Source organism: Oreochromis niloticus, linkage group LG3 (assembly GCF_001858045.2).
Source record: "Oreochromis niloticus isolate F11D_XX linkage group LG3, O_niloticus_UMD_NMBU, whole genome shotgun sequence".
NCBI lineage: Eukaryota > Metazoa > Chordata > Actinopteri > Cichliformes > Cichlidae > Oreochromis > Oreochromis niloticus.
In genome coordinates this window covers 3,065,827-3,085,815 of record NC_031967.2, presented here as the reverse complement: position 1 = coordinate 3,085,815, position 19,989 = coordinate 3,065,827, and the positions used below count along the sequence as shown (strand labels likewise).

General features: G+C 41.1%; 1 protein-coding gene across 10 annotated transcripts in view; it reads left to right on the top strand.

Moving 5' to 3' along the window:
* The window catches only part of ehbp1l1a (EH domain binding protein 1-like 1a), a 44,282-nt gene extending 27,196 nt beyond the window's left edge, over positions 1–17,086 (top strand). For 6 of the 10 annotated variants that reach the window (XM_019348976.2, XM_025905517.1, XM_019348973.2 and 3 more), the window contains 15 exons: positions 52–106; positions 311–517; positions 2,658–2,984; positions 3,285–4,856; positions 5,093–5,243; positions 9,647–9,813; positions 10,833–10,881; positions 10,986–11,492; positions 11,591–11,618; positions 11,712–11,755; positions 11,875–11,986; positions 12,088–12,187; positions 14,321–14,394; positions 15,402–15,516; positions 16,066–17,086. In XM_019348976.2, the coding sequence (XP_019204521.1) occupies positions 52–106; positions 311–517; positions 2,658–2,984; positions 3,285–4,856; positions 5,093–5,243; positions 9,647–9,813; positions 10,833–10,881; positions 10,986–11,492; positions 11,591–11,618; positions 11,712–11,755; positions 11,875–11,986; positions 12,088–12,187; positions 14,321–14,394; positions 15,402–15,516; positions 16,066–16,159 (3,602 nt within the window). In that variant the 3' untranslated portion in view covers positions 16,160–17,086. The other 4 variants (XM_019348978.2, XM_025905520.1, XM_019348994.2 and 1 more) reach the window with 4 other exon arrangements.
* Positions 17,087–19,989: the final 2,903 nt, after the last annotated feature.

The following is a 19,989-nucleotide window of genomic DNA, read 5'->3' as shown; positions in this document are numbered from 1 at the left end:
TTATCTTTCTTTGCCTTATATTTTAATCTATTTGATTTTTCTTTTAAACAGAGGAGAAACTTAAAATTGGTGCCAAGCAAAACATAGATGTTAATGTAGATAATAGGTAAGTGGACGTGCCCAGTGCTCTTTTTGGGTTTTTTGCATTTAGTGTTTGCCTAACATGTACTGCTTGGGCCAGCAAATGGTATATTTAGATTGCATGGTAAACTGACCACAAATATGACGTTGAATTTCATGATATTATAATTTTAGTGCTAATTAAGTTTTAACGACCAAGCTTTAAAATCCTTTATATTCGGGTCCTCAGAGAATCTCAAATAGAGAGGACAGCAGGAGAGGAAGACCTAACGGTGAAGAAACCATTGGAAAGATCTGAGCTGGTGGGAATCTTAGGTTGGGAACTATTGGAAGCTGAAGGAACAATAACAGAAAAAAAAGGAGAATCCTCTCTATCAGAAAAGGAAAAAGATATCTCTGGATTAGTGGGTGCTATTGTGGGTGTTTTCCACAAAGGGTAAGTGTAAGTTCAGAACAATTGCATTAAGCATGGGTTGCTTATTAATAATCCTAGACAGAGTCTCATATTTCAGCGTCCAGTTTATTCTATACTTGTAACATGCTTTGTGTAGTTGTAGTTCTGACACGACGCACATGACACAAACTGTTTGTGCTCACGGTGCAGTTTTCACTTTATCTTTATGTGCCACAGGCTGGCTCTTTTAGTCAGCCTCGTCCACGTTGGTCAACCCCTTGGTTAAATCCAGCATTGTGAAAAAGCAAGCAGTGCTGAACTGGTCTAGGAGTTTGTCGACCTGGGACATGGGGTAAGCTGGGGAATGGTTGAATTTGGTACGTTGGGCTCCAACTCATCTCGATCCTTAACCGAGCTCACCAGAGAAGCAGTTTCAGCCTCTCTCCATTCTTTTAGGAGGTTGAGGTGGTGTATTTGTGTGGCTTCACCCCTGTCTGACCGCACCACTTCATAGTCAATATCAACCACTCCCTGTTTGACCACCGAGGGTCTTTGCCACTTGGTGAGTAATTGTGAGCTTGATGAAGGGAGCAATACAAAATCTCCTGGTGAAAAATGTCTTGGCCTAGTCCCTCTCTTGTACAGCCACTGCTGATGTTACTGGGCAGGGGGAAGATTCTCCTGTGAAAACTGGACTAAAGCCTTGCTCTCAGGTCCAGGATGTATCTAATTTTATTTTTCCCTGGGTGAGACCTTCATCCCATTTTTCTTTAATTAGGTCCAACACTCCCTGTGGGTTCCTGCCAAACACCAACTGAAAGGGAGAAAAATTCAGTGGAGGCCTGGGCCACCTGCTGCACTGCAAAAAAAGGAGGATCTAGCCAGTGATACCCATTACTTTCATTCTTATCTTGACTTCGTTGACTTGTCTTGTTCATCCAATCCACCAGCTTGTCAGTGTCAGGGTGGTAGACGCTGGTCTTAAAAGATTTATCAGGCCAGAAGACATTCTGGGCAGGATGCACTAGGCAGACCACTTTTTTGGCTTTATTCAATAGATAAAGTTAAGAGTGACAGGAAAGCAGAGAGAGGGGAAGATATGTGGCAAAACGCCACGGGTCGGATTTAAACCAAGGCCAGCAGCTTTCAGCTGTACGGCATATGGCCGCATGCTTATCCCAGTGAGCTAAAGTGGCACTGAGAGAAAACCATTCATCACTTGATCAAAGCTGAGTGTAGTATCTTCACGAGACTGCTCTAGTGGAAAATCTTCCATGGAGGGAATCACTGGAAGACCCCGTTGTTTCCATCTCGCTAGAGTCTGCATGATCTTGCATTATCGCTGTGCTGTGCCTTGAGGCAACTGTTGTTCTGATATGGCACTATATAAATAAAATTTAATTGAATTAAACTGACATGTCACCCCTACAGACACCCATTAGCTTTCTAAATTCATTCAAATCTGCTCCCAGCATTAAGGGGTGTGAAAGTCGGGAGCTAACCACAGCCTTAAGTCTGTGCATTTAATTCACCGGCACTATGGGATATTAATGGATATCCACATTCTTGATTTCCACCCACTCTGCTTCCAACAACGCCCCCGGTCAGCACAAGGTTTGGTGGACCAGGGTCTGCGTGCAGCTCGAATCCACCATAGCCCAATGTGTACTCCCATAACACCTTACTGCAGCCCTTTATGTCACTCTTGGACTGGGGGAGGGTGTCGGAGGGCCGATGATGTAGAAGGCCTGTCCTGCTCGCTCAGCTACCGGCGCCACTGTAACATACTCTGTCTAGTCGTAGTCCCGACATGCCATTTGTGCTTCTGATGCAGTTTTCACTTTATTTGACACTGTACCAGTATGCACAGGCGACATTGTCACTCTGACTCCACCTCCACGCCAGGTCCAGGTTAACCAGCCTCACATGGCGCTGACCCCTGAACCCACTCCACCACCCCTCCCCTGAACTCAAGCCACAGAAAACACCCCACCACAATATTAAACTCCCTTAGTGTTCAAATGCGTAGTTTTAAGTGAAGTGAAAACTTTACTAGACTGCATTTGCATGGGAATGCATCGCCAATATTTACTGGTTTCTGTAATGAGCTACATGCTGATAGATAAGACAAATTATACATAGTTCCAGTTTTCATTCACTCATATATGAATTCATTTCTCAGTTACGAAACTGTAGCATCAATCTTGGGGCCATCAAACTCTGCATTAGCTGAAGTTGATCACCAACCCAAGCCTCTCTCTTCTTTGGATGCAACAATGACCCCTTCGGATGAGTTTTTTCAAGTCTTTACAAATTGCACCACTCCCATCGAGGGCAGGTTTGAGGCTTCTCTCGGCCATACCACGGAGCATACAGAGGAAAGATTACTCACAGGGAAGGTTGCTGTTCATACACCAGTGTGCACTGAAGGTTTACTTCCAAGGCAGCAGACTGAGGTAGAACAGGATGAGGTTAGAGTGGTGTTGTCTTCTTGTCAGCTGGAAAAAGGGTGAGTGCTGGTTGCATGGTGTGTACATTTTTGATTTATTTATTTCGCTTATGAGTGCTTACTGCTCAGGATGCTTGTGATGGTAAAGTCAGCCAGTACTGACACTGGAATATGGAACTGCAATATTGGTCGCTTTGTATATTAAGGTTAACCTTTGTTTCCTGTTCGTGCAGCTTTGTTCTAATGACTTGTTGTGTATCAGGATTTGGTTTGTCTTAATAGGTGGTTGCATGCACAGTAGAAATATGTGACAAAATTAAGAACAGATGCTTCTGAAGTTTGTCCTTTGTTTTTCTTAAGCCCTGAACAAATAAGCATGGAAGAAAATAATGCTACCTCCCAGAAGCCCACATCAAATGAGACACTAACAGATGCCACTAAAGATAGAGAAGTCAACTTGGATGTTGTCTTGGAAGAAGCCTCACGTGATCAAAACGTTAGTTCAGATGGACCACAAGGTGACAGTTCAGTACCGCAGCAAGGGAGGAAGCCAAAAAGAAGAAAAGTTCAAGACCCGCCACAGAAAGAGTGTGACAGTGAAAACGCAGTTCCTAAACGTCCTCTTAGAAAGAAAGATAGTTTAACCCGAGACCACAAACCAAAATTTAAGGGTGTATCTGTCAAGTGCCTTCCTGAAGTTGTCCCAGTGGAGTCATTAAACAAGGATGCTAATGCAGAAGTAATATCTACACAACCTGCCACCTACCCAAGCCCACTCAAAACAACTGACAATATCATCCCAAAGCCAGAGCTTTGTGAGAAAACTGGCACTATTTCAATCATTAAGAAGATACATCTTCCTTCAACTGAGACTGACAAGAGAATTACGCCACAGAATGTAAATGTTACAGTTACGAATTCTGATAAACCAGTCCACTTTGATAAAGCAGCAGTTGGTGATAGGCAAGAACTAAGTCAACCAGCAATAACTTGTGATGCATCTATTGATGCACTTAATATTAAAACTCCTCAGAAGTCAGAGGATGCACCCGTGACTGCAGAAACTGAAAGCTTAACACAAACAACTTATTCTATCCCAAAGCCTTGTATGAATATACATTCCAGTGGCACTTTTTCAGATACAGAGAGAGCCTCTAAAGCTTATAATGGAGAACAGGCACATTCAGCAAAGCATGGTAACCCTTCACACATTTCTTCAACAGCTAAAGAACTGTCAGTGGTGGAACATAATAAAGACCTTCCTCTTCTTTCCCCAGTTTACCAAGCAGAAGTAGTGGCTGGTGTACACTTAAGGAAAAGCAGATTAACCAATGAGGAAAATGTTCAAGCAGAGGATAATAATTCTTCAGAATCGCCAGTGAAACTCTCATGTTTGCCAGTGCCGAAACCAAGAGTAAAGAAACGTCTTAGTGATTTTTTCCCAGACGACACTGAAATCTCAGATAGTTCAGCTGTCACCAACAAGGAATCAAAGGAAGGCCCACCATCACTGGATTCAAGTACGATATCTGAATTAGGTTTTGTGACAGTTCATCAAGAATATGACAATACATTACAATTGGAAAAGGAAGTTCTAGCAGCAATGCAAGAAGAGTTTAGTCAGTCAGGTGGAGATGATACAGAGCAGGCTCTCGGTGAGACCACTGAAGGCTGGACTTTTACAGAGGAACACGTTTTTACAGATCCCTGTGAGAAGGCTGTAGAGGCGGTAACTGAACAGTATGTAGAGAAAGTCCAGGAAGCAAAGACCGATAGGCACCTTGCAAGTACTGTTGCTTCTCAGGATGACTGGCTGCATCTAGACGATAATAAAGAGAGTGAACAAATGGAAATTGACCTAAAAAAGGAAAAGAGAGATGAAGAGTTGGACTTTGGCTTTGTGTCTGTCACTGCAGGTTGTTCAGAGTTCAGGTAAGATTAGTCAGTACGGATTACGATGTGTGAGGGGGTAAATTATAACTTGGATATGTATATATTTTTCTTTCTCTTTATACATTAAAGTTTGCATCCCTTAAAAAAATGAAACTAAACTCAAAAATGATGTTAAATTAGCAACATGGTCTGGAAACTTAACTAATAAATCATTTCTTTTACAATAAACAAACGTACATTTTTATAATTTGCTTTGTATTTGTGTGTATTTCCAGGCAAAAGGAAACACGAGAAGAATTATCAGGTCAGCCTGTACTGATGCCTCGTAATAAGAAGCGTTTGAGTTGTTCTTCCTTAGATGAAGGCAAGTCACAAGTTGTTGCCCTTGAGCAGGACAGGAAACCAACAACATCTGCATCTCAGGAGGTATATTTAAGCTTACTTATCTGTATATTTATATATGAACAATTGATCAAATAACTGTGTGTAACAAATTTCTTGGAGTGAAGAAATATTATCTGAATTCTTTTGAAATTTACACAATCCATCTTGCTGGGTTTGAAGGTGTGCACCTTTGACTAAACTACAACCAGTAGTCGAGCCAGTCATGAGGTAGTGGAAATAATGTTTTGGTCCCGTGCTGAATTTAAAATTTTGCTCATTTGAAATAATCAGTCTCAAATTTTTATGGTTTGTTTCTAATGGAGAGAGAAAGAATACCAACCAAAAATATTAGAAGTTGATCTGTATGCCATTGAAATAAATATTTGATCCCCTACAACCCTGCTCTTCCACTTCAACCTCACCACCACGATAGACAAGTCCCAAGAGCTGCCAAAAGATGTCAAGGACAAGATTGTAGACCTGCAGCTTAGTGATGAGGTGATAACGGTTTGTGTGGTTTATTCAGAAATGGAAGAAATATAAAATGACCCTCAATTTGTTTTGGTCTGGAGCTCCATGGGATCAACTAGACCGGCTGTGTTTGGCAGAATAGAGATGCTGTATATAACCCCAAGAACACAATCCCACAGTTAAGCATGGAGGTGAAAATATTATGACTCTGTATTTGGGCAAGCTCTAAAGGATGGACGACTAGATTTACCAGAGGACTAAGCAGGTTGTTGTGGATAAAATAAAGGGGTCTACCACAGGCTGGCAAGGGCAAGGTTGATAACTGAGGACACCTTTGGTACTCTGGCTCTGCAGTGGTCAATGCACATTGTGTCATTGGCTCAGGTAATACAGATGCCTATTCTCTTCTGCTTATCCAATATATTGTCCCGGGGCGACAGGTTGCACAGGGGTAACACATAGAGACAAAGAACCACTCACACCTATGGTTAATCATCAATTAACCTAACCTCACTAACTGGGTGGCTTTGGACTGTGGGAGGAAGCTGGAGAGAACCTGCACAAACACAGTGAGAACATGGAGACTCCCCACAGAAAGTCCCTGGACTGATCATGAAGTTGAACTCGGGACCTTCTTGCTGTGAGCCAGTAGTGCTAACCACTGCACCACTGTGCTGACCTGTGCAGGAAACAGATTGACAAAAATATTCAGTACTCAGTTCACTAAGTCGAAGGAACTTAGTGACTCTAAGAAGGAGGAACTGCAGATTTAAAGTGGGAGACCTGTCACCATTAGATGGGAGGAAACTTGTTAAGATGCTCAGTAATAACCAAGGAACCACTAAACTTCAGGCCCTTTTTAACAGTCAGACGAGATTAAGAATGAGCTTCTTGGCCAAAATGATAAGACTTATATTTGGAGGCGTAAAGGTGAGGCTTTTTAACCGAAGAGCACTGTTTTTCTGCCAGTGGGACTGGTACACTACACAAAATGGATGTAAACATTAAGGAGGAGAATTACCTTCAAATGCTTCAACTTTACCGCAATTCAGCACGTACATAGGTATCACTTGGACACAGTTGGGTGTTCCAATAGTGATCTCAAACATGTGTCAAAACTGGTTTTGAGATAGAAAAAGCAAACTAACTTTAAGATGATGTCCCGTAGGAAAATGCTTAGTCATCTGCATTTAACCCATTCACTCAGTGAAGCAGTGGACAGGATGAATCTACCAATCAGGAGCAGTGTGTAGAGATGCTACCTTGTTCAAGAGTACCTCAGGGTAGCCGTTCGGTGGATTTGAACCCCTGACCGTCTGATCACTGGGTGAACACCGGTCCTACTGAGTTATCCCTGCCCCCTGACTTCAACCCTACTGAAAAGTTGTTGACTACACTTAAAAGCTCTGTCTGTGCCAGGAAGCTGACCAAATTAACTCTACAAATTCTGACAAGAAGAGTGGCCAAATATTCAGTTAGAATTATGCCAGAAGCTTGTTGATGATTATAAACCATCAACCAAGCTAAAAGACCTTTAGCCAACTATTAGTGGGAGTGTATGTACACCCAACCTATTCAAATGGTGGCCTAGTAGCGACCTCCAAGTGCCGCTGTCCATGGTGCTGCCAGAAACAAAGTAAAAAAGAGAAAAACATGTTTTTAAAGCCTTCAGTAATTCCAACAGAAATTCCTGCAGCTTAGTGTAATATTCTACCCACAATGCAGTGTGTTGATCAATTTGATCAATCAATCAATTAAACCTTTATTTGTCACCTGCAAAGTTTGCACCTGCAGTGAAATTAGACCCACCTGACCATACATACATAGCACAGACATCACATGGGAAGACAGGTCGGAGACAGGTAGTAATTTGGGAAAACAGCGAAATGTACAATACACTGGGCAAATGGAGGAGGGAAAAAGAGAGACCTCTACTCATACTGGGCATACTGGGCTCCTTGTGGGAGGTCAGCATGAGAACAGAAAACAAAAAACACTCCTCTGCACAGAGAGCACATACATCTCCACATCACAACACCATGAAGCACATGACAAGCAACGGCGGTGGGTAAGGGGGCGAGAGGTGAGCCGATGTAGACACAGCCATCTTGCCCTGCAGCTTTTCTTCCAGCACTGGGCCCAGACCTGCCGTCTGACTTCGGCCTTGGAGATAAGCGTTCAAAGGCGTTTGGAGTCAAGGATGGGGGTGCGTAGGATGGGAACGAAGAGTCTAAACACAGTCTGTTATCAAGGAGGACGTTTTTGTTGTTCAGCTCCAGCCTTGAGACCGCAGCTGGCGCCGGTATTGTAGCCGTATGAAATGAAGGTGGTTTCCTTTAGTGCGAACAACTGCATGTCAATTTTACAGTCGATCTAAATGTCCGTCACTGGTCTCTCAATCTCCCGTTGCTGGCTTTAACAGCTAAAGAACTGGCTTTAATCTTTAAAGCCAGCTCTCACCCTAAACCGTTATCATGGTTCCAAAAAGGTAGATGTCTTCCATGTCCTCGATTGACAGTCCGGCCAGGCACACGACCCTCCACGCTCTCCCGAACCCAGGCTTCTTGTTGAGAAGAGGGTGTCAAATGCATTCAGGGACCAAATCCATAATTCCTGTTTTAGGTTTTAGAGAAGCTGGTTTTAGTGCTGACACACACCAGTTCCCTGACGTTAAGAAAGTAGAAGCTTTGAATCAAGCTTTTCACACATGAACTCTGTTAAAATCAGCTCTTGTTGCTCACTGACTGACAGTACTCTTCATCTTTGCCTTTGGCTTGCACTGACTCATCTTATAAGTCAAAATTCACTTTCCTGGTTCAGAAAAAAAACGGTAACGTCTCCCTTTAGGAACGTCAGGGTAACTGTATCCTACATATACCGGTAAACATAATGTGGCATGTCTAACAAGCCACGCCCAATCACAGGTGTAGATTTAGAAAAAAACCTCTTCCCTCAGTGTGTAGCTGCAGATGTTGTATTTATGTGTTATGTGCACTGATAGCTTTGATAGAGTTGATAGCACTATTTTAATTCTGTTAAGTACTCTTTAAGATGTGCTGGGTCTGATGTCATCAAAATATTTATTTTATTTTGAAAGGAAAATATCACTAATAGTGTGTATTACTTTTATTCACTTGAGCCAGGTATGATCAAAATGCTTATTTTCGTGTGAGTTATGACCAGATTTAAAAGAGAAACATTGAAAGAACATTACTTGTTTATCATTACTACTAAACATTCCACAGTCGAGTGTTAGTGGTATTATAACATAGCAAAAGTGATTGAGAATGACGTGCATACTGCACAGAGGTCGCCAACTTTCTGCAGAGTCAATCACAACAGACGTCCAAACTTCATGCAGCCTTCAGATTAGCTTAAGAACAGTGTGTAGAGAGCGTGATGAAATAGGTTTCAGTTGGTGAGCGCTGCATCCTTGCCTTGCATCACCAAGTGCAATGCAAAGCATTTGATGCGGTGGTGTAAAGCATGGCACCACTGGACTCTAGAGTGGAGTGGAGATGTGTTCTTTTAAGTCACATTTCTCCGTCTGACAATCTGATGGACGACTCTGGGTTTGCTGTTTGCCAGGTTGCCCAGAGGAAATGAAGCTGTCATAACTGCAAGGGGCTGACATCCTATTAAAACCGATGAATTAAGAATGGGATGTTATGGTGAAATGCATGTGGAGGCAGATGAGCAAATACTTTTGGCAATTTGTATACTGGAGAAAATCACAAATAAATTAATTCTTTAATTAATCAATGACACAGTAGCCTCGACGTATCTATAAAACAGGTTCTGACTCTATAGTAAATAAATTTGACCCTTAAAAATGGGGGCTGTGTCTGAAAAAGCTTTAAACTCCTTAACGTTTAATGCACATTAAACCTATTCAATTAAAAATGTGAAATTCTGCACTTTATGTCAAAGTTTGTATCACTATAATTTCAAAATATTCTTGTTGTGTTTTCTAGAATCCACCGGGAAGTCCTACCTTAGTTACGTCAAGTCAGTCGCTACTGGAGTGGTGTCAGGAGATCACAAAGAATCACAAGGGAGTGAAGATTACCAATTTCAGCACTTCCTGGAGGAACGGCCTCGCGTTTTGTGCCATCTTACACCACTTCCACCCAGAAAAGATGTAAGAAACAGTTGCCACATCGCCCTTACTGGATAGACTGTGGACTGCTAGTTTAATTTTTAGCTTGACTATAAGCAGTGACAGCTATTGTGTGCAGCTTTCCAGGTGTTCACTGGCCAAATGTTTAGCTTCTTCTCTGTGTCTCTTAATGCTAATTGTATATTTAAAATGTAGTGCTTTGATTGTTATGTAGTCAGCCAATACTATACTTGGTTGGTTAACCATCACCAGTTTGTTCCCATTTACCTGTGGGATTCCCAGGTACTTGTAACCGTGCTCAGTGTCTGGAATGTTGCTTTCAATTAGTACAATAGAGTTCCAGTTCTTTCTAGTTTGGCTTCTTTATCATTTTAGTTCAGCAGTAAAGCTGCTTTTGCGTTTAGTTTTGCCTTGGTAAGTCTGCACTTTGGGTCCTCCATTCTGCCCTCTTCATACAGTCCACAACAGTCACAGTCAGCTTCTTTGGACCCAGTGCTGTTCAACTTTTCACGCTTGATACTCTTTCTTGAATGTCTGCCTCTGTGATAGTTACTGGACTTTGTTCAGGGAGGTTGCTGTGGTCTGCTCTTAGCTCCTCTAGTCACTGAGCATTGTTGTTATGGGTTGCATCCTTCTCCCATATCCTCTTAGCATTCCACATCCCTTGTCCACTCATGGCTTCTATTTCCACAACACTGTGGAAAAAAATTAATTCTACTAGTCTATATGAAACTGATGTAACTAAATCTAAGGATGGCATGTGCCAACACACTACAGAGTATCTACCTAAACTTTGCTCCAGTAGAGACTCATTATCTAGTTGTACTTAAGCGTTACTGCAGCACAGTCTCAACTTAGACGCAACGTGTAGTTTTATGCTTGATTTTACATTTGTTTTACACATTGGTTTTTTGGTTTGCTTTCTTGGCGAGGTTTTCCTTGAAAAATAATCTTTGTCATTGCACTTACTGGTTAATTAAAGGTTCAATGAAAACTTAAGATATAAATATAGTACGTTGCCCTGTTTTGTCTTTTTCTAGTAATTTTGAAATGTTGGATCCATATGACATCAAGCAAAACAACAAGAAGGTGATTAACAATTTCCTATATTCTTCTGAAATTACAAGTACTGATTACTTAATATTTGGGAAGTCCTTATAATGTCCTTGTATCTCTGTCTGAACATGTTGCAGGCTTTTAATGGCTTTGCTGAACTGGGAATTTCAAGGTTGATGGAGCCTTCAGACATGGTCATGCTTGCAGTGCCTGACCGCCTCATTGTCATGACCTACCTTAACCAGATCCGCACGTATTTCACTGGCCAGGAGCTCAGTGTGCTTCACATAGACAAAGACACCAGTGAGTCCAGTTATGCTGTAGCAGGGGACCGGGAGGCCCAAGACGACCCCGAGGCAACTGTTCGCTACTGCGCCCAGAGACTCCAGGAGGAGGGTATAAGTCTTGAGACTAATGGGAGTGTAAGCACCGCAGAGAAGGACAGTAAAGCCAGCAGGGACGTGGTCCCGCCTCCCAGAACCAAACGCTTGCAGGTTGCTGGGGCAGCTCAGTCTCCAGTGGCACCGCCACGGACTCATTTTATGTTCAAGTCTGGCTTCTCTCATGTCAGAGATGCTGACCTGGTTAAGAAGCGTCGGTCACAGCGCAGGAGCGGGTCAGTAGAAGAAGGAGACATGTCAGTGGTATGTTACCTTGTGTTGCCTCCCCTGATTTGTTTATTCCTTTGAAATGTCATTTTTCTCTTATCTACATTGTGTGTGGATGTTGTTTGTCTCTGCAGGCTGAAGCCCAAAGGAAGTCAGACACTGGTTAGTTCTCTTTGACTTAAACAAAAAGCAACAACAGAACTTGGATATAATGATTAACGATTGGTTGCTCATTTTTACATTGTTTCCATGCAGAGAGAATGGATGCTGCGTTAAAGGACAGAAGACCCGAGGGCCAGGTGAGCCAACAGCTGCTTTATTGTAATTTGTAAAGTGCGTCAGGAAGTCTGTGGAGAATCTTTTCTTTTCCTCTCATCGTCTGCAGAGTGAGTAATTATGTGTTCATTGTTGTATCTAGGACCCGAGCGAGTACGTGTTGAATCAAATGGAAGCCTTGGAAGCAGAAAAAAATCACATTGATAACAGAGCAGGTGTGGTGGAGAGGAAACTCAGACAGTTGCTGGAAACAGGTAAAATACCCGTTCTACCTACCCACCATGTTCTAATCTAAGAAGGAGAATAAATAAGACGATAACCAAGACGGGAAGTTAATGATGATTTTACCCGACAGGCAGTGACAAGGAGGAGGAGGAGAGGTTGATTCAGGAATGGTTCACATTGGTTAACAAGAAAAATGCTTTAATCCGGAGGCAGGACCATCTACAGCTGCTGTAAGACACACACACACACACACACACACACACACACACACACACACTGAAGGTTACAAATATGCATATATTTTACTCATATTCATATTTGATGTGTCACTCTGATGGATGCATCAGAGGATATTTGACGTGCCTGACTGAAGCAGCCAGGTTCAAACCACCAACCTCTCTGATTAGTAGGTGACCTGCTCTAAGTCCTGAGCTGTAACTTCCCCTAAAATAACGGGACGGTACAGACAGCCAGGAGGCAATAGATCTCATTTGTGAGAACTTTAAAGTTCATTCATAATCAGTAGGCCATGTTATTGTGAAAACTCCAGAATAGCTACTAAACAGACCATGTGATGTTAGTGTTTTCCAATTGCTTCTTCTTCAAATAGATCCCCAAATACTATGCAGAGTTTATATTTAAATACACGTTCCATTCCTACTTGCAACACTATAAAAAACATCAGTTTAATTGTGGTTGTCTCTGTGGAGCATGTGCTGCCAGATTTATGCTCTTGCTTTGGTAGTTGCTTGCTTATGCCAAAGATTTGAGCTTTTCTCTGTCAGCAGTTAAAATCTTTGCTTGCGGGGTGCTGTGAGATGCGACTGACACATTTGTCAACACTCTGACATTTTGTCTGACAAATTTGTCCTTTTTTGCATCGATTAATTACTAATTTATCAACAAGGTTTGTGCTCATGTTCAAACACTAACAACATGACCAAACGTCTATTTTAGGATGAGTTTCATACACTGTACAGAGTCTTGAGCCACCCCTCATTCTTTCATATTTTGCTGGGAAAATAGGAACTTAGTGCAGTGATTTGTTGAAATGTGCAAGAATACATAGAATCACAGCGTATAAGGCAAAAAAACTGAGTTTGTACAAATTTAACAAGGTTGAAAGTCAATATTTTGTATAACCACCTTCATTCTACAACACAGCTTGAACTCTCTTACACAACGTTTCATGTAGTTTCTTTCAATAGTCTTCAGGATTAGTATGTACGACATGCAAACCTCATGTTTGGTTGTATCTGTTCTGTTCTCGGTCAAGATTATCCCACACTGCTTCTATAATAATAAGGTCCAAGCTCTGCGTAGGCCAAACCATGACTGATAGTGTGGTTTTTCTATCAGGTATGCTTTTACTGCACTCACAGTGTGTTTAATGAAGCTGTTGTCAGCCAGATGCTTTCCACATTGCTGCTGCAGATAGGCTGGCTACAGCTCAGGAGGTAGGTGGTGGTTCAATCCCCGGCTCCCCCTAGTCTGCAGGCCAAATGTCATTGGGGGAGATATTAACCCTAAGTTGCTCTCGCCTTGAGGCGACTGTTGTTGTGATTTGGCGCTATATAAATAAAATTGAATTGAATGAATGTGTGTGAATGTTAGTTAGTGAGCACTTAAAATCATAGAAAGTGAATGTGGCGTGTATTAAGTGCTTTGAGTACTCCAGCAGAGTAGAAGAGTGCTATATAAGAATCAGTCCATTTACCAGATTAATTGTGACTAGCTCTAAAGCAGCACTTACTGAACGTGGCCCTAAACTATGTCAGAGAGTTCTTGTGTAATTTGGGCACATTTGGTCATTTCTTGTAGCAACCCCCTCATGTTAAAAAAGTAGATAAAAACATTGAAATGATGTGGTTGTTTTATTTTATTTTTTTTAGCATTTTCCTTTTTTCTCACTACTTTAAGTGATTCTTTACATTCTCTACTTGTAAAAATGTTGCTGACTTGCTTCATGTACACCAATCAGGCATAACATTATGCACATTGGCACGTTTCTACTCTGAGCACTCAAAGTGCTTTTTACTGCATGCCACCTTCACCCATTTCATACAGTGCTTTTCTGTATGGCTTTAAACGTGTTCACACACACACCCACCCACACACACACACACACACACACACACACACACACACACACCCACACACACACACACAGCTTGGGTTTTGGTATTTTGCCTGATACCTTGTGCACTGGAGGAGCAGGGGATTAAACTACTGACCCCTCTATTAGCAGATGGTGGAGTGGTCAACACTGTCATAACTGGCTGGGGGTTCCCACCTAAGAGAAAGCTAAATGAAATACAAATATTGGCGTGTCATAAATCATTTCCATCTGTTCTGATTAACAGGCTTGAAGAACAAGACTTGGAACGAAGATTTGAGCTGTTAAACAAGGAGCTGAGGGACATGATGACAATTGAAGGTATGACTTTCTAACAGTCGGTATTAAACGGTTTCATATTCCCATAATGTAGTTTAATGGTCAAAGTGTAGTTTTGCAGACAGGTCAATTGTTAAAACCTCGATTAGGTTTAATTTAGCTTCTGAGATGTGTCAGTAGAGCTAAGAAATGGGAAGACAAAACCCTACTGCTCAGCTGCTGTTTGGTGTGCCGCGTACATGTAGCGGCAGCCGAAATACAAAATACATACAGTACAACTAATCAGCTGCTGCTGAGATTTTGTCTTAACCACCGACTCAGCCTGTCAGTAAACGTTTTCTTTCACTTGGCAGGAGGAAATGTTTTCACAGCCCACCTCAACAAAACCGGGACAAAAAAGCAAAAAGTTTCATTTTAAATCACATCAAACTCATCAGTAACTTTGGCTGTACAAATAAAAAACAAAACATGTTTCATTTCAAACAGCTTCTTGTGACCTTTGACATTAGCTCCCTCACTTTTTCAACAAACAGTGACAAATTAAATTCAGTCGGTATAAAAAAGAAGAAGCATTCAGTGAGTTCAGTACTCGTCACGTGTTTTCCACGGCACATCTGTTCAAAACAGAGCTGCAGGTTCATTGAGTCGACAACAGCAGAATGGCCACAACCCTCTAATGACTCATCCTCTCACTCCACACAGAGCCAGAAGTCGCTCAGTGTCTGTGTCACCTGAAATATTACCCGTGTAGCGATGTCCCTGCACAGACATCAACTACATTCACCGTGAAACTAGATATTCCTTTGTCAGACTTCCTTTTTGGCTTGACTTTTTATGAGTATTGCCACTTGATATCCTGATATGTGGAACTTGCTTTGTAGTACAGGGTCCTGATTTTACATGTTTACTGATACCTGGAGTCCAGGTCTCTGTTGCTGACTTTGTCTATACAGAAAAAATGTAAAAAGCAGCTCGTTACTGTTGATGAAAATGTCCTTGTTTCCTCCCTAAACTGTTCTCTGCCCCACCTCTGTGTCTCTGTGCTGCAGAGTGGCAGAAGACTCAGGCCCATAAACACAGAGAGCAGCTGCTGCTCCAGGAGCTGGTGTCACTGGTGAATCAGAGGGATGAACTGGTCCACAGTATAGATGCCAAGGAAAGAGGGTGAGACACGTGAGACGCACATGATAAACTATTCCTAGGCTACACTCAGATTCAGCTAAAAAGTGAATTTCTGTATGAAACATCACAACGAGCCTGGAAGCAAATCATGGTTTCATATTCAACTTTCAAACACTATTTCCATCTTTTTTGCACTTTTAATTGAACCTCTTGGCTCAGTAATAAGACGGTGATAACGTCAGTAGTTCCGGAACAAATTTACTAGTTTTTAATGAGGAATTTACTCTTGTTTAACTAACCTCCTCTATCTGTTTGTAAATGGTAAATGGCCTGGGGTCAGAGTGCCTTAGAAGGTCTCAGCCAATCATGCACATTCATACAAGCACAACCTTCCAATTAGAAGATGACCTGCTCTTCTAAGCTACTATCACCTCACTCATGCCCCTCTCTGTCGGTCTGTCCAACCTTCACAGTCACTACCCTAAATAACTGAACGACACTTTAAAAGAAAAATTGACATCCGCACTTTTCCCAGCACAAAAATGCGTGCAGGCAGCTTGTAACCGTCTTCTTCTCTCTTCTGGTCCTCAGAGCTGTGGAGGAGGATGAGCGTCTGGAGCGTGGCCTGGAGCAGCGCAGGAGGAAGTATGCTAAACAACAGAAAGAGAAGTGTGTGATGCAGTGACCACCGCAAACTTCCAAATGTTGGGTCAAGGCAGTTTTCTCTCCTCTGTCACCTGCTATCAGAATGAATGGTGTGGTTTTAGGTCAGCAGTAAGTGCACATTCACACTGAATCTGAGAAGGTTCAGGCAATACAGAATTTACATTAAAGTTTGGCTTGAGTGGAAGTTTTGGTCTGCTTTCCATTTTTAATGTCTCAAAGTGTCCCATTAGGAACCCTTTTGTTACCTGATATATGCACTAGTTAAACCTCATAAACTGGTTGTAATGATGCAAAGTGGGTTTGAGTGTGGAAATGTTTGTAAAGCCTGGAATAGCTAGCTTACACTATGGCTGATCGATAGATCCTAGAAAGCTACAGCAGCACAAAGCCAACAGCCTTACAACATAACAAAAAGCATCCTTGTTCTTTTTCCAGTGTGGGTCCGTTTTATTTAAAGTTAATGGTTTCGAGCTGAATTCGGTGTAACGGGTGATTTCGAACAGCTTTGAACAAAAAACACAAGAAAAGTCAAGGTGAGAATTTGACAAATTTAGGTGCTACTGATTGGACCTGAGTAGCATTTACGGAAATGTAACTGAAACAGTGTGTCTCCCTGTTGAAATGTGAATAATGTCACTGTCTCCCTCTGCTCAGCGTGTCAAAGTTTGTATTTAAGTGTCTCAGAGGTTTCATCTTGTGTGTGAACGTTTGCAGTTCTCTGTCCATCGTTTGTGTGTACTGCAGCTTACATGTTGCCAAAAGCAGTGCCTTTTATAAAGTTTTATTAACACCTGTTACATTTGAAATATTTGTAAAGACTGGAAAATACAAAAAGCTTAAATACATCTACACATTTTATGCAATTTTGAATGTGTTTTAAACTGTGGGGTTATATTTGCCATTCTTCCATAGAAATTCAAAGTCAATAAACCTTCCTGACACAAAACTGCTTTTGTTACTTTGTTCTCACTTTATTCTTCTTCTTGTTGTATTAGCAACAAAAAGTAGAACACTGCTGAGGATTTTACAAAGACTTGTTTGTTCAAAACAAAAAGGGTATTAACGAGATGGTTTTCAGAATATCAAACAGTTGTACGCGGATGCATGTATAGTTGTATGATTACAGTGTAAAACCTCATTGAAAGGGTCCTGAACAATAACATGCAGTATGTGTCATCTTCATCACGTGATTGAACACCATAGAGTGACCTGCTACTTCCATTCTGTCAAAATGACCCTTTCACATACAAACATTAAGACTGTTGTGTGGCCATTTTACAGATAATGTGAGGAACCCAAAGCTGTAAATACACATATTAATATGATAATATGTAATAATGAGATATATCAAACCTAAAGGACATGCTTTTGTGTACGTGTCATTATTAAAGTGTTTATGATAGTTATTTGTACGTTCATCAGACACTTTCCTGTCACAGTTTGGCTGAGATGCTGACTGTGTGGCGTGAGGAGGTGGACCCAAGTGCAGAGAGACAAAACCTGACGTAACAAAAAACGAGCCGTTTATTAAGGCTGGCAAAACTAAACCTAATCTGGGTGAACTAAGGCTAAACATAAAAAATCATGGGACAGGAACAAGAACATAGAAACCTGACATGAAGACCTGGCATGAATTCAAAACCCTGGACACAGATGATTGGGCGAGGAATGAATGGAAACACACAGGAAGTGATCAGGGGAAGTGGAAACACATGGGGAAACAGCTGATTAGAACGCACATAATAACGGCACAGGGGAAGTGAAACTAAACACACTGAACATGGGATACCAGACCTCTTCAAAATAAAACAGGAAACATAAAGCATGCAGACATGAAACACATGAAGGGTGAGGGAGACTTAAACACAGGGGCGAAGACACCGGGAGAATCTAAGAAACAATGAACTATAACGGAAACCTAAGCATAATAGAAATGAACTTAAATAACCCGAAGAACTTAAACATAAACCATAAACAATCAAATATATTAAATTTCAAAATGCTGGGTCAAATGCTCCGGGGTCATGACACTTTTAAAACACGTCTTAAAACCCATTTTTATTCTTTGGCTTTTGACCTCAGTGAGACTTAGTTTCTCTTGTAATTAAATTAGTTATTAAATAACTATTTAATTACTTTACTTTTTTCTTTTATTTGGCTTTTATTTATATCTTATGTAATGTTGTTATTTAGTTCCAATGTACAGCACTTTGCATCAGCTGTGGTTTTAAAGTGCTTTATAAATAAAGATGATGATGATGATGGTGACTTTCCCTTTTTACCCCTCAGCTGTAAAAGGCTGAAGGGTCACCCCACCAGGCAGGCGGTGTGGTTTGGGAATCTGACAACTTGATAACGAGACAATGTCTCAAAATCTTGTGAACATAAGAAATCAAGAAAGATGTCACCCGTTCATTTCCTATGGCGGTCACTTTTGACTGGGAAAACCACAGATGTAACAAGGTTGACTAAAACACTCAAAGCTCAATGAAAGGTGGTGCTCATCACTTTTATATGTTCAAGTGCATAGTGTGGAGGATGTTATAAGGCCTTCAGGCAATCAGATGTAAAATACATTATTTTTGAGTGTTTTAAGTTGTAAATCAGTTTGATTTCACAGGAAGAATTTCTGGCACAACTTCACCTCCTTCTGAGGTGCAGGGAGAGGATGAAAACATTCACAATGCAGGAACTCCAGCAACACTTAAGGGAAGATGAACAACTTTACGGACTGACCAATGTGTTTCGGCTTGTGGCCTTCATCAGGGACATAGTAAAACATTGTAGAAGTTTGCTTAAATACAGGACAGGAAACAGAAAAAAATTCAAATTAACCAATCACATCTTCATAGATAGATCAGCTGACATATAACAGGTAGGTATTGGTTAATTGGTTAAGTCACGCCCAAGTAACTACTATGATGATATTTATGTCTCTAAAATGATCTACTGGAGTAGATCATTAATGATGAGGACAGGAGGGAGGAGACATAATCCCCACCTGTCTCAAAACATGTGTGAAATACACAAGAAGAATACTATGAATATACCAAAAACAAAAACAAAAGTGAAATGATTACAAAGGACAGCATTTAATAAAAAAGGAGGACAAAACAAGAGGACGTCATCACGTGGAAACACATTTGTTAAAAGGTCCTTATTTATGTCTCTAAAACGTAGACTTAAGATGAGATGTGTAGAATGCTACTCCTTCTTTTGCTGATAAAATAAAAAACAATAAAAAAATAAACAGTCCCCATGCGAGAAGAATTTAACTGGTAAAAAAGAATAAAAACATAAAAAATTAAAAACGTTGAGTTCACAAAAACTCATTGATAGAAAAATCCTCATTCATACCTCAAGGGTGCAGACTCTTAAAACAGAATATCCAAAATGCTTAAGTGTTGCTGGAGTTCCTGCATTGTAAATCGGTCAGATTTGACAGAAACGCCACAGGAAGGTAAATCCAACAGCACTGGAACCACTTCCTGAACCAGCATGACTTCAAATGACTTTCTGGATTTCTCGACACACACTCTGAAAGCTTGGCACATCACTAGTGGCATCCCATTCTTAACCCGTAGGGTTTAATATAATGTCAGCTCACCCTTTACATCTATAACATCCTCCAATCTTCTAAGAAGGCTTTCCATGAGTGTATTTATGGGAATCTTTTGACATTTGTCCTGAAGTGACCCTCACCAACTACAAATGCCAGAGCCCCCCTTTGTTTCTGTAATTTGAGATCATCACATTTTTTATTTTACAATTTTTATATGTTATTAGCACAAAAGAGCACCTTTTTATTTAAATGGTTTTATTTTGCGTTGTGAATTATTGCTTAATGTC